The sequence below is a fragment of the Hydra vulgaris genome, chromosome 04 (genome assembly GCF_038396675.1).
Source record: "Hydra vulgaris chromosome 04, alternate assembly HydraT2T_AEP".
Classification (NCBI taxonomy): Eukaryota; Metazoa; Cnidaria; class Hydrozoa; order Anthoathecata; family Hydridae; genus Hydra; species Hydra vulgaris.
Window position 1 is genome coordinate 29,373,390 of NC_088923.1, and position 16,410 is coordinate 29,389,799.

The following is a 16,410-nucleotide window of genomic DNA, read 5'->3' on the forward strand; positions in this document are numbered from 1 at the left end:
GTAACTGGTCTCTGCTTGATAAAACTAGGAACTTTCTACATGAATACATGTATTTAACTTTTGCTAATTAATATAATTTAAAAAACAATAAGATTTGCAATATTTTACTTAATAAAATATTTTTTATACAAAAACTGAAGTTATGAAGAAATAGTAAACTAATCAAACAAGTAATAAAATTTCTTTAAAAAAACAAACTTTTGTGCTATTTTGACTTTTTTACACAATTTACACAAAAAAACTTGATTCATAAAAATAAGTAACCAACCCTGCACTAACAATAGATCTCCACCACCAGCGATAATCCTCAGCAGCAAGTTGAAAATAAGTTAGCGCAATGGATATACTTGCAGTTACACTTATTAACATAATAAATACTACAAGCAAAATTCCATACAATGTATACTGATCTCTTCCCCAAAGAGTAGTAAATATATAGTAAAGTTCCACAGATATTGCACTGTTAATATATACAAATATAAATAAATAAATATATATATATATATATATATATATATATTATATATATATATATATATATATATATATATATATATATATATGTATATATATATATATATATATATATATATATATATATATATATATATATATATATATATATATATATAAATTGGTAGAAAATCGCTTAACAAAAATTTTCATTTAACACTGTTTTTTAACACTATTTTTATATTATAGTATTTATCATACTATATTATATATTATTTTTAACACACCATTCAACACTAAAATATATATGAGTCATTCAGAAGTCAATGTGATTAAATATACATTTTAGTTTTTAAAAGATTTTGTTGTTGGTTGTGCTTTTCTACAACAAAGAGTACTTATTTTTAATGACTTCTGATCATTTTTACCATAACATGTTACAACTAAAATGCGGACAAACTTTGTAGCTTCAATTTATGTCTAACGATGTTTTATAATTTTATAATTCTTTCTATTTTGTTGCAAATATATTCCTCTACAATATACCATAATCTTTTTTTTTCAGAACCTAATTAAACATGTCTAGAAGATTGAAAAATCAAGAGGCACTCCGTAAACGAGTGTATGCTTTTCTGGATTTGCATCCAGAAGAGAACAAAACTTTTGTTGTGAATCATTTTCTCATGGAAAATGTTCCAAAACCAACCATGTACAATATAATGCAACAAAAGGAGATTGATATAGGACCAGAAAGAAAAGTTGAAAGTGGTCGGACTGCAAAAAAAATGCCTAAGAAACAGATTAAGCATCTAAAAAAATTGATTGATAAGAAGGACTGTGTTTCACAGCATAACTTAGCCAAAAGGTTCAATGTTTCTCAGCAGTATATATCCAAAATTATTAACAAAAAGACGAGCATTCGATATCGTAAAAAAACGTAAGTGCCAAATAGAACATTGGTTCAGAAAGTTGCCGCTTAAAACTAAATTTTGAAAAACACTTTTAAAAATGGGTGACTGAATTAAGAAGAACTGTTTTTAGGAATGAATCAAACTACACTGTCCTAAATTGTAAGAATAAAGTAATTGTTTGTAGGCACCACAACAAAAAGAATAATTGTCGCTTTATAGTACCAAGGCTACAAGATAGAGGTCACTTACTTGTTATATGGAGTTGCATCACATATGATGGCCCAGGTTTACATATGTTATACAATGGTCAAATGAATCAACATAGATATATTGACACCCTTGAAAACTATTTAATGCCTACCAAAGACATTTTTTTTGGTAACTGAGTGGATGTTTCAACAAGATAACACTCCATGCCATAAAGCAAAATCTGTAACAGGATGGTTTGAACAAAACAATACCAAAATACTTCAGAAGCCAGCTAGATCACCTGATCTAAATCCAATTGAAAATATTTGAGCTGTGCTGGACCAAAAACTTACTAAAGAACCAGTAACTTCAGCAAATAATTAATCTCTCTTCTTGAATCTAATAACTTACTTTCTGATCATCAATATGGATTTCGATCTTCTTGTTTAAAGCTGATTTGCTAACAGTAACAACCGATAGGTTTTATTGTGCATAAGATAAAGGTGGAGAGGTTAAGGCCATCGCTCTTGACATTTCTAAAGCTTTCGATAGAGTTTGGCATGCTGGTCTTCTCCATTAGCTTTCTTCTTATGGTGTATCTTGTAACATATTTAAGATTATTGAATCCTTCCTTTCTAATCGTAGTATAAAAGTTGTCCTCAATGGACAGCACTCTTCTTCTTATTCTGTAACTTCAGGGGTTCCTCAAGGTTCTATCCTAGGCCCTATACTCTTTTTAATCTACATTAACAATCTTTCTTACTTCGGATTCTATTCTTTATCTCTATAAATCTTAAATCTGGCCTTGCATGAAATACTGTTGCCATATCTGGGGCGGATCTTCTAATGATACCCTTTCTCTTTTAGACAAGGTGCAAGAATGCATTGAAAACATAGGTGGACCTGCTCATGCAGCGAACCTCCAACCATTATCACATCGTCGTAATGTTGTTTCTCTTTCTCTTTTCTACAAATACTACAATGGGCACTGCTCTAAAGAGCTAGCATCTCTTGTGCCATCTACTAATATTCATTCTCGTGTTACTCGTCATTTAATTAAGTCTCATCCTTTTTCTGTGACTGTCCCTAAGTGCTCCAAAAGCTCTTAATTGTCTAGTTTTTTTCCTCGAACATCATTTCTTTGGAATTCGCTTCCCTAATCTTACTTTCCTAATTCATATAATTTGCAATCCTTTAAATTTTCTGTCAATCGTTATCTTACTCTACAATCTTCATCTTTTCTCTTCCAGTAACTTCCAACTTTAATTAGTGGTTGCTTGCAGCCTTGTTGGAAGCAAAGATGTTTAAAAAAAAAAAATGATCTAAGAGAAAATTTAAAATCATCGTTTAACGGTTTAACAGTTGAATATTGTTGTAAACTTTTTGATTCTATAAGAAAAAGATGAGTATTATGCATAAAAAATAAAGGTGGTCACATACCTTATTGAGATTTGGCCTAAAAACCATTTAAAAACTAAGCATGCTAAACTTATGAGCAGCTTTTTTTTTCTTATTTTATATATGATTAACTTCTGACAAAATGAAATAACAGTGTTATTTCATTGTTTTTTTTTTACATATTCTTTATATTCTAAAAAAAAATTTTGTATTTAAAATAACAAAAAACTTTAATTTTAACTTCAACTTTTTAGGTTTAAAAAAAAAAAGTAAATTTAATTTGGCTGCATGCTAAACTTTTAAGCAGCATTGTGTGTGTATATATATATATATATATATATATATATATATATATATATATATATATATATATATATATATATATATATATATATATATATATATATATATATATATATATATATTATATATATATATATATATATATATATATATATATATATATATATATATCAGGGATGCGGAGTCCCAAAAGGACTCCTGCTTTATATCTCTACTTTTTACAAGTCTGTAGTGTCCAGAAGCTCTAAACATGATTGTTGACTTACGATCTGCTATAAGAAAAAAGTTCATGAGATTTAATGACTTGAAACTTATTGTTTTTAAGCACGGAGTCCTGGAGTCCTTACTGCCATTATACCTATGGACTCCGGACTAAAAAAACGATTATTCCTCTAACCTAAAAGTCTTAATTTTTTTCCTATTAGTAGTCCATAAACTTATTTATATTTTTAGAGCTCCTGGATACCAAAAACTAGGATAAAGTATTCTTTTTGTGACTCCGCATCCCTGATATATATATATATATATATATATATATATATATATATATATATATATATATATATATATATATATATATATATATATATATATATATATTCTGCAAGAGTGGCGGCCGTAACATTTGACACTCTTTAAGCTATTAAAAATGAACCCAAAATAAAAGTGACTTGAAACTTTTTAGAAATGTGAAATACTATTATATAATTTAGTATTTAAAAGTCACAGCATTAAAGTCTTCAACTTTTTTCAAAAATTTACTTTACATAGTGTGACGGTCATAACGCTTACTTTTTACCACTTCTGAAGAAAACAATTTTGTCAGACTTGATGCAGCGAAGGGCATGGTAGAAAAAAAAAATCATTTGATGTGTGCATTTAGCACATATTGATGTTATTATATGCTGAGTTCCATAGTTTTTACTTGACGTTTTAAAAACATTTTAATTTTTTTTCCGTTGTGACGCCGTAACTGTGATGGTTGTAACGAAAACTCCAATGCTTAAAAACAACAAATAAAGTGATGCAACCAATGATGTAAAAAAAGTATAAATGATTATTAAAAACTGTTTATATTATGTTTAAAAAATGAACTATAACATTATCAAAGCTCTATGGATATATGATACGATTTTTAACACTACAAAACAGGACTGTAAATAAGTGTCAAAACATGACATGATAACCCTTTCAACATTAAAACCATGCTATATAATGATAAAATGATTTTTTTAAATAACTTTTTTGCTTAAAAGTATTTTTAAAAGTTGAAAAAAAATATTTATGGAGTTTAGTATGCGTTTTCATAACTTTATTGCTTTTTTTTTTTTTTCCTCTTTCTAGCGGAATCACCCATATATATATCCCACCGTCGGGCTTGCTTGATCAAATTGTCAATACAAAGTACAATTGATTGACAAAATACATGTCAATCAATTTTATCTCGTACAAGTTTTTGAGTAATGACTTAATGTTCTGCTTTTTAGTAGCTTTTTTCTTCTTTTATTGTTCTACATCATCAAACATGTTTGAATCATATGAATTGATTTTTATAATTTTGTTCAAACTGATACATTGCGCTCTTGTATGTTGCATCTTAACTTGTATGATGCATCTTAACTTGTATGATGCATCTTAACTTGTATGATGCATCTTATAAGTTTAACGATTTTAAATCTAATAATAAGTAGAACTAAAGTAACTTTTTCAATAAAATATTAATATATATAAAATATATATTTAAATAAAATGTTTTTTTAAATTATTCATTTTTTTTAAACATTTTCATTTTCCATAGTCTTTCAGATCATGAGTTCTGTATTTAATGTAGCAATTTTGTGCAATTTTTGATGTTGCAGCAAAATTTCCTTACATTTTATTTTAAACATTCCAAAAAACTGTATTTAAAAAAGTATTTCTAAAAAATGTTTATATTTTGGTGCGGTTTTGCTTATGTCTTTATATGTCATTTTGTTTCTGTTCATTAATTTTTATTTTCTTATGTACTGATCGATTTAAAAATTTCAACTAAATGTTTTCTAAATGAAATTATAATCAGTTTCTTCAAGCATTACTTTATTTATTATTTAATATATATGTAAAATTTATGAGAGATACTATATTTGAAATTTATGAGAGATACTATATAAAAACTATTATTTGAAAAAATGGCTGCATCCATTAATAAAATCTGTTGTAATCGGGTTAAAGAGTTAGCTGAAAAAAAAGAAGGAAAACTAGGTTATTGCTGCAATCCCTAAGTTTTCTTTATTCAGTTTTTTAATTCAGTTTTTTTAAATTCTTTTAAATTCTTAATAATATATTTCTTTATACAATATTCTATTTTTATTTGTTTTTTCAAATTTATTTGAAATATTTTTTATTTTACTTTTTACTTTTTTGTGATCTTTTATACAGTTTTCAATTGGTTTAATATTTAAGTTTGTTTTCGTTCTATTCATTAACATACCATATAACATCCGAAATAGTATAGGGCATATTTATTACCTTTCTTAATTTATTCAAAATTTGTTAAAATAAACATAGAACAAAATAAAACATAACTAAAATAGCAAGCTTATGATCATAAGTTCATTCATTCAAAAATTAAACTTGTGCGATAATTATTATGAAAATTTTTTTTTACTTTTATTCATTTATCATCAAAAGCAGTTTACTCTTAATTGCCAAAAAACCAAAATTAACTTTACTCTGAATGCAATGTAAAAATCAAACATAGGTGGCCATACAAAAATAACATTTATTTAACAATAAATGGTATATACTTTGTATGTACTCAGCTGTATCTCAAGGATTAAGCCTGTAACCTTGTTCGTATGTCCTAGTCTCATGTTTCTTCAGTAACATATTTTTTCATTAAAAATTTTAAATTAAATTTAAAAGTAATAATAAAATTATAAATGTATTCAAGAATGTACTTATTCTTATTTTAAAATAAACTTGTCAACAATCAAAGGATCCCAAAGTCCCGCAACAACAATCAATATAAAATATTTTGCGTTAAGAAGCAAAAAATAAATGTCTATCAAGCTGTTAATCTGTTTTGGAGATTATTTGGAGAGAAATTTTCATAATCAAATATTTTTAAATAAAAATATATTGCTTTAAATAAATAAAAATGTTTTTAAAATCCAAAAACAGCAAACTTCAGGCATATTACAATTAACATTAATTGCGCCCTTGTATGTTGCATCTTATAAGTTTGATTATGATAAAAAAATTATTTCTGGTAAATACATTTTTAAGTTTGTAGACATAAATTGATATTATTTATTGTTCAATTCAATGGGGATGTATTTTTTTAACTAAAATATCAAATGATACATTGCGCCTTAGAGCATTACTGGTTACAAACATCTTGAATGATAGAGTGAGATTATTTAATCTTGAAAGTTCAAAAGATATAGAGGAATTTCAAAAAAAATCTATTAGATGAAGAAGAAGAGGTGGAGGATTTTGAAGATGAAGATATTACAGATGCAGAAGACACCACAGAGTTTCATCAAGACAATTCAAATACAGAAGAAGAACTTGAAAATATTGATTTTAATGAAACAGAGAAAGGGATGCAAAAAAACTTGATTTGGTCAAATTAAAGGCATTTATAGGTCACTTATTTCTAGCTGGTTTGTATCAGAGTAATAGACAAAGTCTGGAAGATCTATGGGGATCAGATGGGGATGAAGTAGAAAAATTTTGATTAGTAATGAGTATCAAGCGTTTCAAATTTATTGTGCGCTGTCTTCAATTTTATTTCCAAGTAACTCCTAATGAAAGACAAGAAACTAATAAGCTCGCACCAATTCAGGAAATCTTCGAAATGTTTGGAGGAAATTGTTAAAAATGCTATACTTTAGAAGAAAATGTTTGTACTGATGAAAAATTAGAATCATTTCGAGGTAACTGCAATTTTAGACAATACATCACTAACAAATCTGCAAAATAATATGGAATTAAAATTTACGCAATCTATCTATACAACTTAAAAATTTACGCTGGATTGCAGACAGAAGGAATTTATCGGAAAAGCAACAAATCTGCAGATATTGTGTTAAGGCTCATTTACAGATCCAATTGAAATGTCACTGCAGATTGGTTTACAAGTGTTGATCTGATTAAACAATTAAAAAGTAAAGGATTGACCTATGTGGGAATAATTAGAAAAAATAAACGTTAAATTCCGAGAGTTTATTGCAAAGAAAGAAAGAGCTATTAGAACCAGCATTTTTGGGTTCAGTAAAGATGTTAGTATTTTATGTTCCTAAAAAAGGAAAATGTGCATCTAGTTATCATTTTAGCATCTAGTTTACACAAAGATGATTCATTAGATTTTAATACTGAAGACAAACTTAAGCCTTCTGTTATAACATTTTATAACAAAACCAAAGGAGGAGTTGACACAACTGATCATTTATGTGCGTCGTACAACGTTTCAAGAAATGTATGCCGGTGGCCAATGGTAATATTTTTTGCAATGTTAAACATAATTAGCATCAAGGCTCAAATATTATATTTGGAATGCTCAACCTGTTGTTAAAAAAAAAGTTTTCTTAAAGAGATTATCTCATGAATTAGTGATGCCTCAACTTATTTTAAGAAGTGCAGAAAAAAGAGGGTTACCAAAAGAACTCAGTAATAGTTTACATTGTTTTAGAACAATTATATAATTAGCTTTTTAAAATAGTCACTCGAAATTTGTATCAATTTAATCAATGCGCCTCTTTTATTAAATATAGCAATTGTGATGAAATTTTTAATTATTGTAAATATTTGGTACGTGTTCAAAGATTATTTAAGCAATTTATTAAAAAAATTAAAAAAAAAATAATTAAACTGGTGAATTGTTATTGTGTATCAATTTGATAAAATGCGCCTCACGCAGTTACAAAATGATTGCATCCGATGGAGGGATATATTATATATATATTTAATATTAAAATGAAAAAAATACAACTTTTGTTGGTACTCAGAGTTTCATATATTTATATATATATATATATATATATATATATATATATATATATATATATATATATATATTTATATATATATTTAAGGTATTAAAAAATAAAATATTTATATATAAAATATAAAAACTTAAGTAAAAAAAAAAACCTGAATGGTAAAAAACCTCCAACAACCATATAAACAGGAACAGATCGATACCTAATATTATAGTTTTTTTAAAAAAAATTATTATTATTCAACAACAATATATAACAACAATATAAATAATAATATTAATAATATTACTAATAATAATAATAATTTTGAAGCCATAAAACTTTTTTAACAATGGTTTACATGTAAAGATGTTATACATTGTTTTATTTCTATTAGTTGTATTTGATTAACAATACAACAACTGATGCCAATAAAAAAGAAATATCTCAAATACTATCACAAAATGGTCATCCTGTGTTGTCTCTCTCATGATCTTTATGAGATCCTGAAACGAGATATTCTAATATAAAGAGAGAAGCATTGGCTATCTGTATGGTCTACTCACAGAGTCAGACATTTTTTGTTGGGTAGGAAATTTAAATTGATATCAGATCACAGACCATTAGAGTTTACATTTGATTGTAGTAAAGAACTGCCAAAAGTGACCTCTGATAGAATTTTAAGATGGGCCCTGCAAATGAATGCATTTCACTATGATATCAGCTATAAAAAAGAACAAAACATTCCTTATGTTAATGCATTATCGCAATTGTCTTTTCTACCACAAGATGAAGAAAACAGCCAAGAAACTTTTATACACTTAGTGGAGTCAGATATTGTGAACCTTGAGCAGATATTAAAGAAAAAGAAAATGATAGAGTATTGACGACTATTAAAACCAGATTTAGCAAAAATAATTGGAGCAGATGTTCTGTGGGAGAAAGAATTTATAAATCTAACAGGGATAAATTGACTATTCAAAAAGGAATCGTATGTAACTATGATCTTGTTGCACCTCCTAAAACAATAAGGAAGAAGTTCATAAAATCAGTCCATGATGACATACATTGTGGGACAATGCAAACTCAATGTAGATTATGGTTGGAAGGTTGGTGGTCTGACTACTGCTAAGAACTTGAAGAATATGTAAAAAAAAAATTTGAAAAATGTGCAGAGATGAAGGTGAAGAAAGAGAGGACATTACATACATAGCTAAATGAAAATAAACTTTGGTGCAGATTGCATATGGATCATGCCTATGTACAGTGTGTTAGGCTATTTTTTATTCTAGTAGACTCTTTTTCTGGATGGCCTAAAGTTATTAAAGTAAGTAACTGTGAAACTGCCAAAGTGAAGACAGTATTACTAAGTGTCTTTACAAGAAATGGAGTTCCAGAAGTTTTGGTATCAGATAATGCTGCAGAATTTCACGATACCACTTTATATCAGTGGCTAAAGAAAAATAGTTTACTTAAGACCCAACTTTACCATACTCTAATGGAGCAGCTAAAAGAATGTTAGAGACAGTCAAGATGGGTTTGAAAGCTTATTCACCAAATAAAGGTTTATTATGTGGATATTTAAGTAGAATGCTTTTAAGTTAAAGGACAATACCTCATGCAAGAAGATCAAGGAGTTCTTCTGAGACGATGGGCAGTTAAAATCTCCTCTCACTCTGAGCTTTAAAAGTGTATCACCCTTATGATATCGCCAAAAACATTCAAAATATAACATTTTTTAATCTATTGATTTTAAGTCTAAAAAACGTAATTACTTTCACCTAAAAGTAGGTAAATGATTTTTATGTTAAAGATTTAAATAACAGCTACTTGGTATTGTTTCTTTATATTTAACTTGGCATTTTGTTTGACAGGGAATGTGCCTGGGAAAGTACAAAACAATATATATATATATATATATATATATATATATATATATATATATATATATATATATATATATATATAATGGTTTTTTCTTACAACATCAAAAAGACGGGTCCATTAATTTTCATAAAAAGTGTTACACATATATTCTATATATACAGCATTACATAATTAAATTATTACCATGGAACTGATGGCACTTCTCTTGGAATATTTTTTGTTCTACATGGTGCATCAAATCCTCCGGTCCAATTTTTTCCAAATATACCACCAACAATTGTTAATGGAAACCCAACTTAATATTTGAAAATAGTAAGTTATAAAAATTTAAATTATAATCAATATCAATAACAAATATATTTACCTAGAAGCCATATTAAAACAAGCAACAGTACAGTTGTAAAGGGAAGAGCTTGTGTAGATTGATAGTACCAAGCTATTGAGTTTACAATTGACCAAATAGCAAAGAATGGCACTAAAGAAAAAATTTTTAACTTCTTCAATTTTACAAATTTTTAAAATAACTTTCATTTTTTGCAAAAGCCTCATACACAGTGATGATTTAAAATAAACCAAACAATAAATTACATACCTCCAAACAATGAGGCAGTAAGTATAAGATTCCAAGCCCAATTATTTCCATTAATTTGCTTGTACATGCTGTTAGACACATAGCCTGAGATAACTGAAACAAAATGATTGTTTTTTACATATTAGTTTTTACTAATTGGATCATTGACTAAAAAGTCTGTTACTTTCTGCAGAATTCTTTTCTAGAGTTTCTTACTCAACGCAAGAGATTCTAGACTTACACAAAAGACTCTTACTTGACATAAAAGAAACTTTCTTGACATGAGAGATTGCTACTTGGGTTTATCTAATGCATTTTACACTAATCTTTGCTTTTTATTCTGTAACTTAAATAACAAAATATAAACTAAATATAGCTAAAAATTTAAGTACATCCTAAATTGCCAGCATGCAGAACCATTTGAATTTGCTATAACTAGGAGCAATTTTTTTTGCAAGCAATTTCTAAACCTAATATCTAATACAGACACGGTTGTAAGAACACTTTTATAAAAAAAATCAACTATGTAGAAAATCACTATTTAAATTGTTATACAATAATTATCATATTATTCAGAAAAAAACATCTGAAAGTTTTTTAGTATTTGTGTTAATAAGTGCCTGAGTAATAAGAAAAAACTAATAAATAAATTGAAATATTTATTAGCTTTACAAAATAACATTAATACCAGTCATAACTGAAATCAAACAGCAGTATGACAAAGATCAAAGATCTTCAAGATCAACTAAGTAACAACAACAGCAGGCAGTCGTTCTTATCTTGATATAGCAAAGCAAAACATTTATGTTAACCTAGTAGCAACTGAAACAAAAACCAGAGAAGAGGGAGAATCAAATGTAGTAGTTGTAAATGTTAAAGAAATTAAAAGCAATTAAGACTTTGGAAAAGAGTTCTTTGAAGCATTCAAATTAAGAGTCAATAAAGACTCAAATTATAAACTCCACTACCACACCATGCCATCGAACCTTCACCTTCACTACTACCACCATGTTAGTCAAGACTGTTGGTGGCTGTCCTTACCATACCAGGCACAGTTGCTGTCATAAACCCTTACTTGTAAATAACCCCTTAATTGTAAACAACCCCCTAAATTATATACAAGCCACTGTAAGCCCCATAAGCCATACCAGTCATGCCTAAATCATCCAGAATTTTTTGCCATCAAACAAAATCAATAAAAATCTAAAGAAACAACTCTGGGCAAAAAGTCTGCGTTCACTAAATGAAGTCAAATAAGACAAGCCAACAGCCGAGGAAGACTCCAGAATAAAAAGTTTAACATTGGAGTTCTGAAACAAGTCATCAACTCAATTGATTCAGTCAAGCAGAGCTTGACAACACTCGGCTACTCATTTACCCTAATTCATCACAATTTCAACTTTAACCACACAACCGATGAAGTGCATAAAGCTGATGGAGACGCAGCAATAAATGTGCATATATACTAAATATCAATCTCTTTCACATTGTTAAGATAATAGAAAAGTTTAAACACAAAAGATTTGTTTTGAAGAAAGAAAACTTTATACACAAACCATTTGTTTTGAAGAGAGACTACAGAAAATTTCAACATTTATTTTGTCCTAGATTTCCCAGTACAACTTACCTACAAGAGGAATGTAACATTTTAATGAGGACACTGTTTCATAACAAGTTTAATCTTAGGACCACTTTTGTTTCTTATCTTTATAAATGACCTTCCAGACAACATGGTACATCATATAAAGACCTGCACAGAAGACTGTAGGATTTTAGGGGCCATCTAAAAGGAAAATGATACAATCAAATTACTACAAGACAGATCATGAGGTCAAATAATCTGAAAGTGGCTCATGTCATATATGGCAGTCACTCAAATAATTCATCACGCTTTTACTTAATGTTTGACAAAGACAGTAGGGTGCATTGTTAAATAACAACTTTCAAAAATTGCTTTGTAATAGCTCTAAATGTATTCTATAAAATAAAACAACACTGTATTTAATTTTTTTTAATAAAGAATACTTTAAAGTTTCCCAAGACCCTTAAACATTTATAGGGTCCCCAATCATTAAAAAAATAAGTACTACAAAAGTAGGCCAACCTGGTACTCAAAAGAAAAGACATACTTCTAAAGAACTTTTTTTTTAATATTAGATTGTCAATGCAAATTCAACTAAGATTTTTAAAAGCACACTTTGGCACACTTTCAATGCTAGGACACAATGTGTGTCTAAAATTATTTCATCATAGTGGTACCTGTGCTACATTACTTCATTAAACTTCATAACAAAAAAGCCTAGTGAAAAATAAAAAGTCTAAAGTAGAGAAATTGTTCAAATATTGATACGAAACATGTTTCAGTTTTCATTTCAATATATCAATCTCCTTTTTTTTTAAAAAACAAAGCAGTTGCTCCACCTTTAACCAACCCTAATATTTATATCACATAAAAACACTACTATTATTTTTTGAGAACATAAAAATAACACCATTTCATGTTTAGATTACATAAAAATAACACCACTATCATGTTTAGACCACATAAAAATAACACCACAATCATGTTTATATCACATATAAACATCACTACCATGTTTAGATTACATAAAAATAACACCACTATTACATTTAGATCACATACAAATAACACCACTATCATGTTTAGATCAAATAAAAAGCAACAGCATCAAAAATAATTAGGTAAAATAAACAATTTTTAAAAATTGAAATGAAGTTTTCATTTTGTGTTTATATTTTAGTATTGAAGATATATTACTCATAATAAAAATTAAAAGACTATTTTGTGGCAAGTAATTTAACAATGTTAGATGAAAAATATCACAACAGTTTTAACTTAAACCCATTTAAAAATTATTTTACAGTAATGAAATTATGAAATCACCATAAAAGGTTGGGTAGAAATTTGTTTATTGAAAGAATCTAATTGGCTCATTTTTCTGTACTTTAATATAATAGCTACAGAATATAATATCAGCACTGAGAGTTTTGTAAAATTTTGAATAAATTTTCAAGTTATTTTTAATATTTTTTATTTTAAGTATTAGATAAGTATCACATCAAATTTCAAAATTTATTCAGATACCATTTCAAAATTTTATGATTATTTGGAAAATGTTGCTATTGCACAGAGTGCCCAGAATGTTGATTTATATATATATATATATATATATATATATATATATATATATATATATATATATATATATATATATATATATATATATATATATATATATATATATATGTATATATATATCATTACGGTGTATCTGGTAACATCTTTAAGATTATTGAATCCTTTCTTTCCAATCGTAGTATAAGTTGTCCTCGATGGACAGCACTCTTCTTCTTATTCTGTATCTTTAAGGGGTTCCTCAAGGTTCATTTTATCTTTGGCCCTATACTCTTTTTAATTTACATTAACGATCTTCCAGATATTCTCACATCTAAGGTGGCATTGTTTCCTGATGATACTACCATTTATTCTTGTCTTGATAAGGGGGCATTTATATATATATATATATATATATATATATATATATATATATATATATATATATATATATATATATATATATATATATATATATATATATATATATATATATATATATATATATATATATATATATATATACTCCTTGGCCCTATACTCTTTTTAATTTACATTAACAATCTTCCAGATATTCTCACATCTAAGGTGGCATTGTTTCCTGATGATACTACCATTTATTCTTGTCTTGATAAGAAGCCAATACTCTCTGATTGCTTGGAGGGGGCATTTATTTATAATTATATATAAATTTATATATATATATATATATATATATATATATATATATATATTTATATATATATATATATATATACTCCTTGGCCCTATACTCTTTTTAATTTACATTAACGATCTTCCAGATATTCTCACATCTAAGGTGGCATTGTTCCCTGATGATACTACAATTTATTCTTGTCTTGATAAGAAAGATTTATCAAATCTGTTGCAAAATTAGCATCTGCTAATTTTGCAATTTTGCAGATTTGATAAATGGTTTTCAAGAATTTGATAAATAGTTAGCAAACTGTTGCATCTCTTTATCAAGCTCGACACTTTCTTTATCCGAATTCTATTCTCTATCTCTATAAATCTCAATTCCGGCCTTGTATGGAATACTGTTGCCATATCTGGGGCGAATCTTCTAACGATGCCCTTTCTCTTTTAGACAAGGTGCAAGAATGCATTGAAAACATAGTCGAACCTGCTCTAGCAGCCAACCTCCAACCATTATCACATCATCATAATGTTGCTTCTCTTTCTCTTTTCTACAAATACTATAATGGGTACTGCTCTATCCCAATTTCCTTTCTCCAAGTTTCCAATTTAGCCTCAAGTTTATTTTGTTTAAACTTTGAAAAAAATGTCTTTCAATTTGCTTCAAAATTTTCTTGGTGTTTTCTTTTTTTTTCTTAAGCTAGATTATATCTCACTTTGAATGTTTTTAGAACTGGCTTTGATTTTTCCAATGAACTTAACTTGATCATCAAAGTTAGTAAAATTCTTCTCTTTTTATCAATAATATTTTGACACAAGTTATAAAATAGTATTCTTGAATCGCCCATAAAAGTTGATTTTCATAATTACATATCAATTGTTTGTATGTGTTGACCTCGAATATCAACACATACAAACAATTTAAGTTCGAATTTAAATTACTCAATTTCCGGGGGTTAACCGGACTGTGGAATTTTTACACATGAAAATAGAAAGTCTATAATGCATGAAACAATTGAGGTTATTTGCAACCTCCTGTGGCCTTTCTTTCCCCGTCATTTTGTTTTTAATTAAAGAAATATATTTTCACATTTGAGAACTTTTTTAGGTCCAGACTAAACTACACAAAGTACACAAAGTATACAAAGTATGTTTATATTTCAATTTTTCTTTTTTTTTTAAATAATTCAAAATTAAATATCATTTCCAGATCAGAATAGAAAAAAATTTAAATTTTTTTTTCTATTCTGATTTGGAAATGATATTTAATTTTTTTTTTAAGTTTTTAAATGATATTTTTTTTTTTTTAGTTTTTATTGCATAGAACTTCAAAGTTACTATTAAAAAACAGTTAAATATTTTGTTACACTTTTTTCTTAAACTTCAAACAGCTATAAAAATAGTTTGATAAATTAAAAAAATTTTTTTTGCACCATAATATAAATTTAATGTTTAAAATTTAAAAAATAAAAAGTTGGGAAAATGAATTTTTTCATGCTCTGGGCACACTGTGTATTGCAAAGTTTAGATTATTAAAGTTTGTTAGATATTAGATTAGAAAAAACGGATAACAAAATTAAAAAAATAAATAAAAAACAAACAAACAATAATACACAATATATATATGTATATATATATATATATATATATATATATATATATATATATATATATATATATATATATATATATATATATATATATTAAAGTTAATTGCAGCACAATTGAAATTATAAAAACAATATTACAGTTATAAAAGTAATATTACAGTTTAATGCCGCAAAATTAACAATTATTTTTGATTATTTTATATATTAAGAAAGTTATTTCTAAATTAGCAAATCTCTAATTAATAACTTAATTAAAAATGTCATTTACTATACCTCTAGGATACCATATCTCTAACATATCAATATATATTACACATTAAATCTCTGCCAT

General features: G+C 26.9%; 1 protein-coding gene across 1 annotated transcript in view; it reads right to left on the minus strand.

Annotated features, from left to right (window-relative positions):
- LOC100210364 (transmembrane 9 superfamily member 1) overlaps positions 1-16,410 on the minus strand; it is a 72,158-nt gene that overhangs the window by 14,920 nt on the left and 40,828 nt on the right. Inside the window, exons 12-16 of the mRNA XM_065796004.1 lie at positions 10,698-10,790; positions 10,470-10,580; positions 10,289-10,400; positions 8,391-8,441; positions 269-460 (exon numbers count right to left, since the gene is read on the minus strand). Coding sequence (XP_065652076.1) covers positions 269-460; positions 8,391-8,441; positions 10,289-10,400; positions 10,470-10,580; positions 10,698-10,790 — 559 coding nt within the window. The remainder of the gene's footprint in view (positions 1-268; positions 461-8,390; positions 8,442-10,288; positions 10,401-10,469; positions 10,581-10,697; positions 10,791-16,410) is intronic.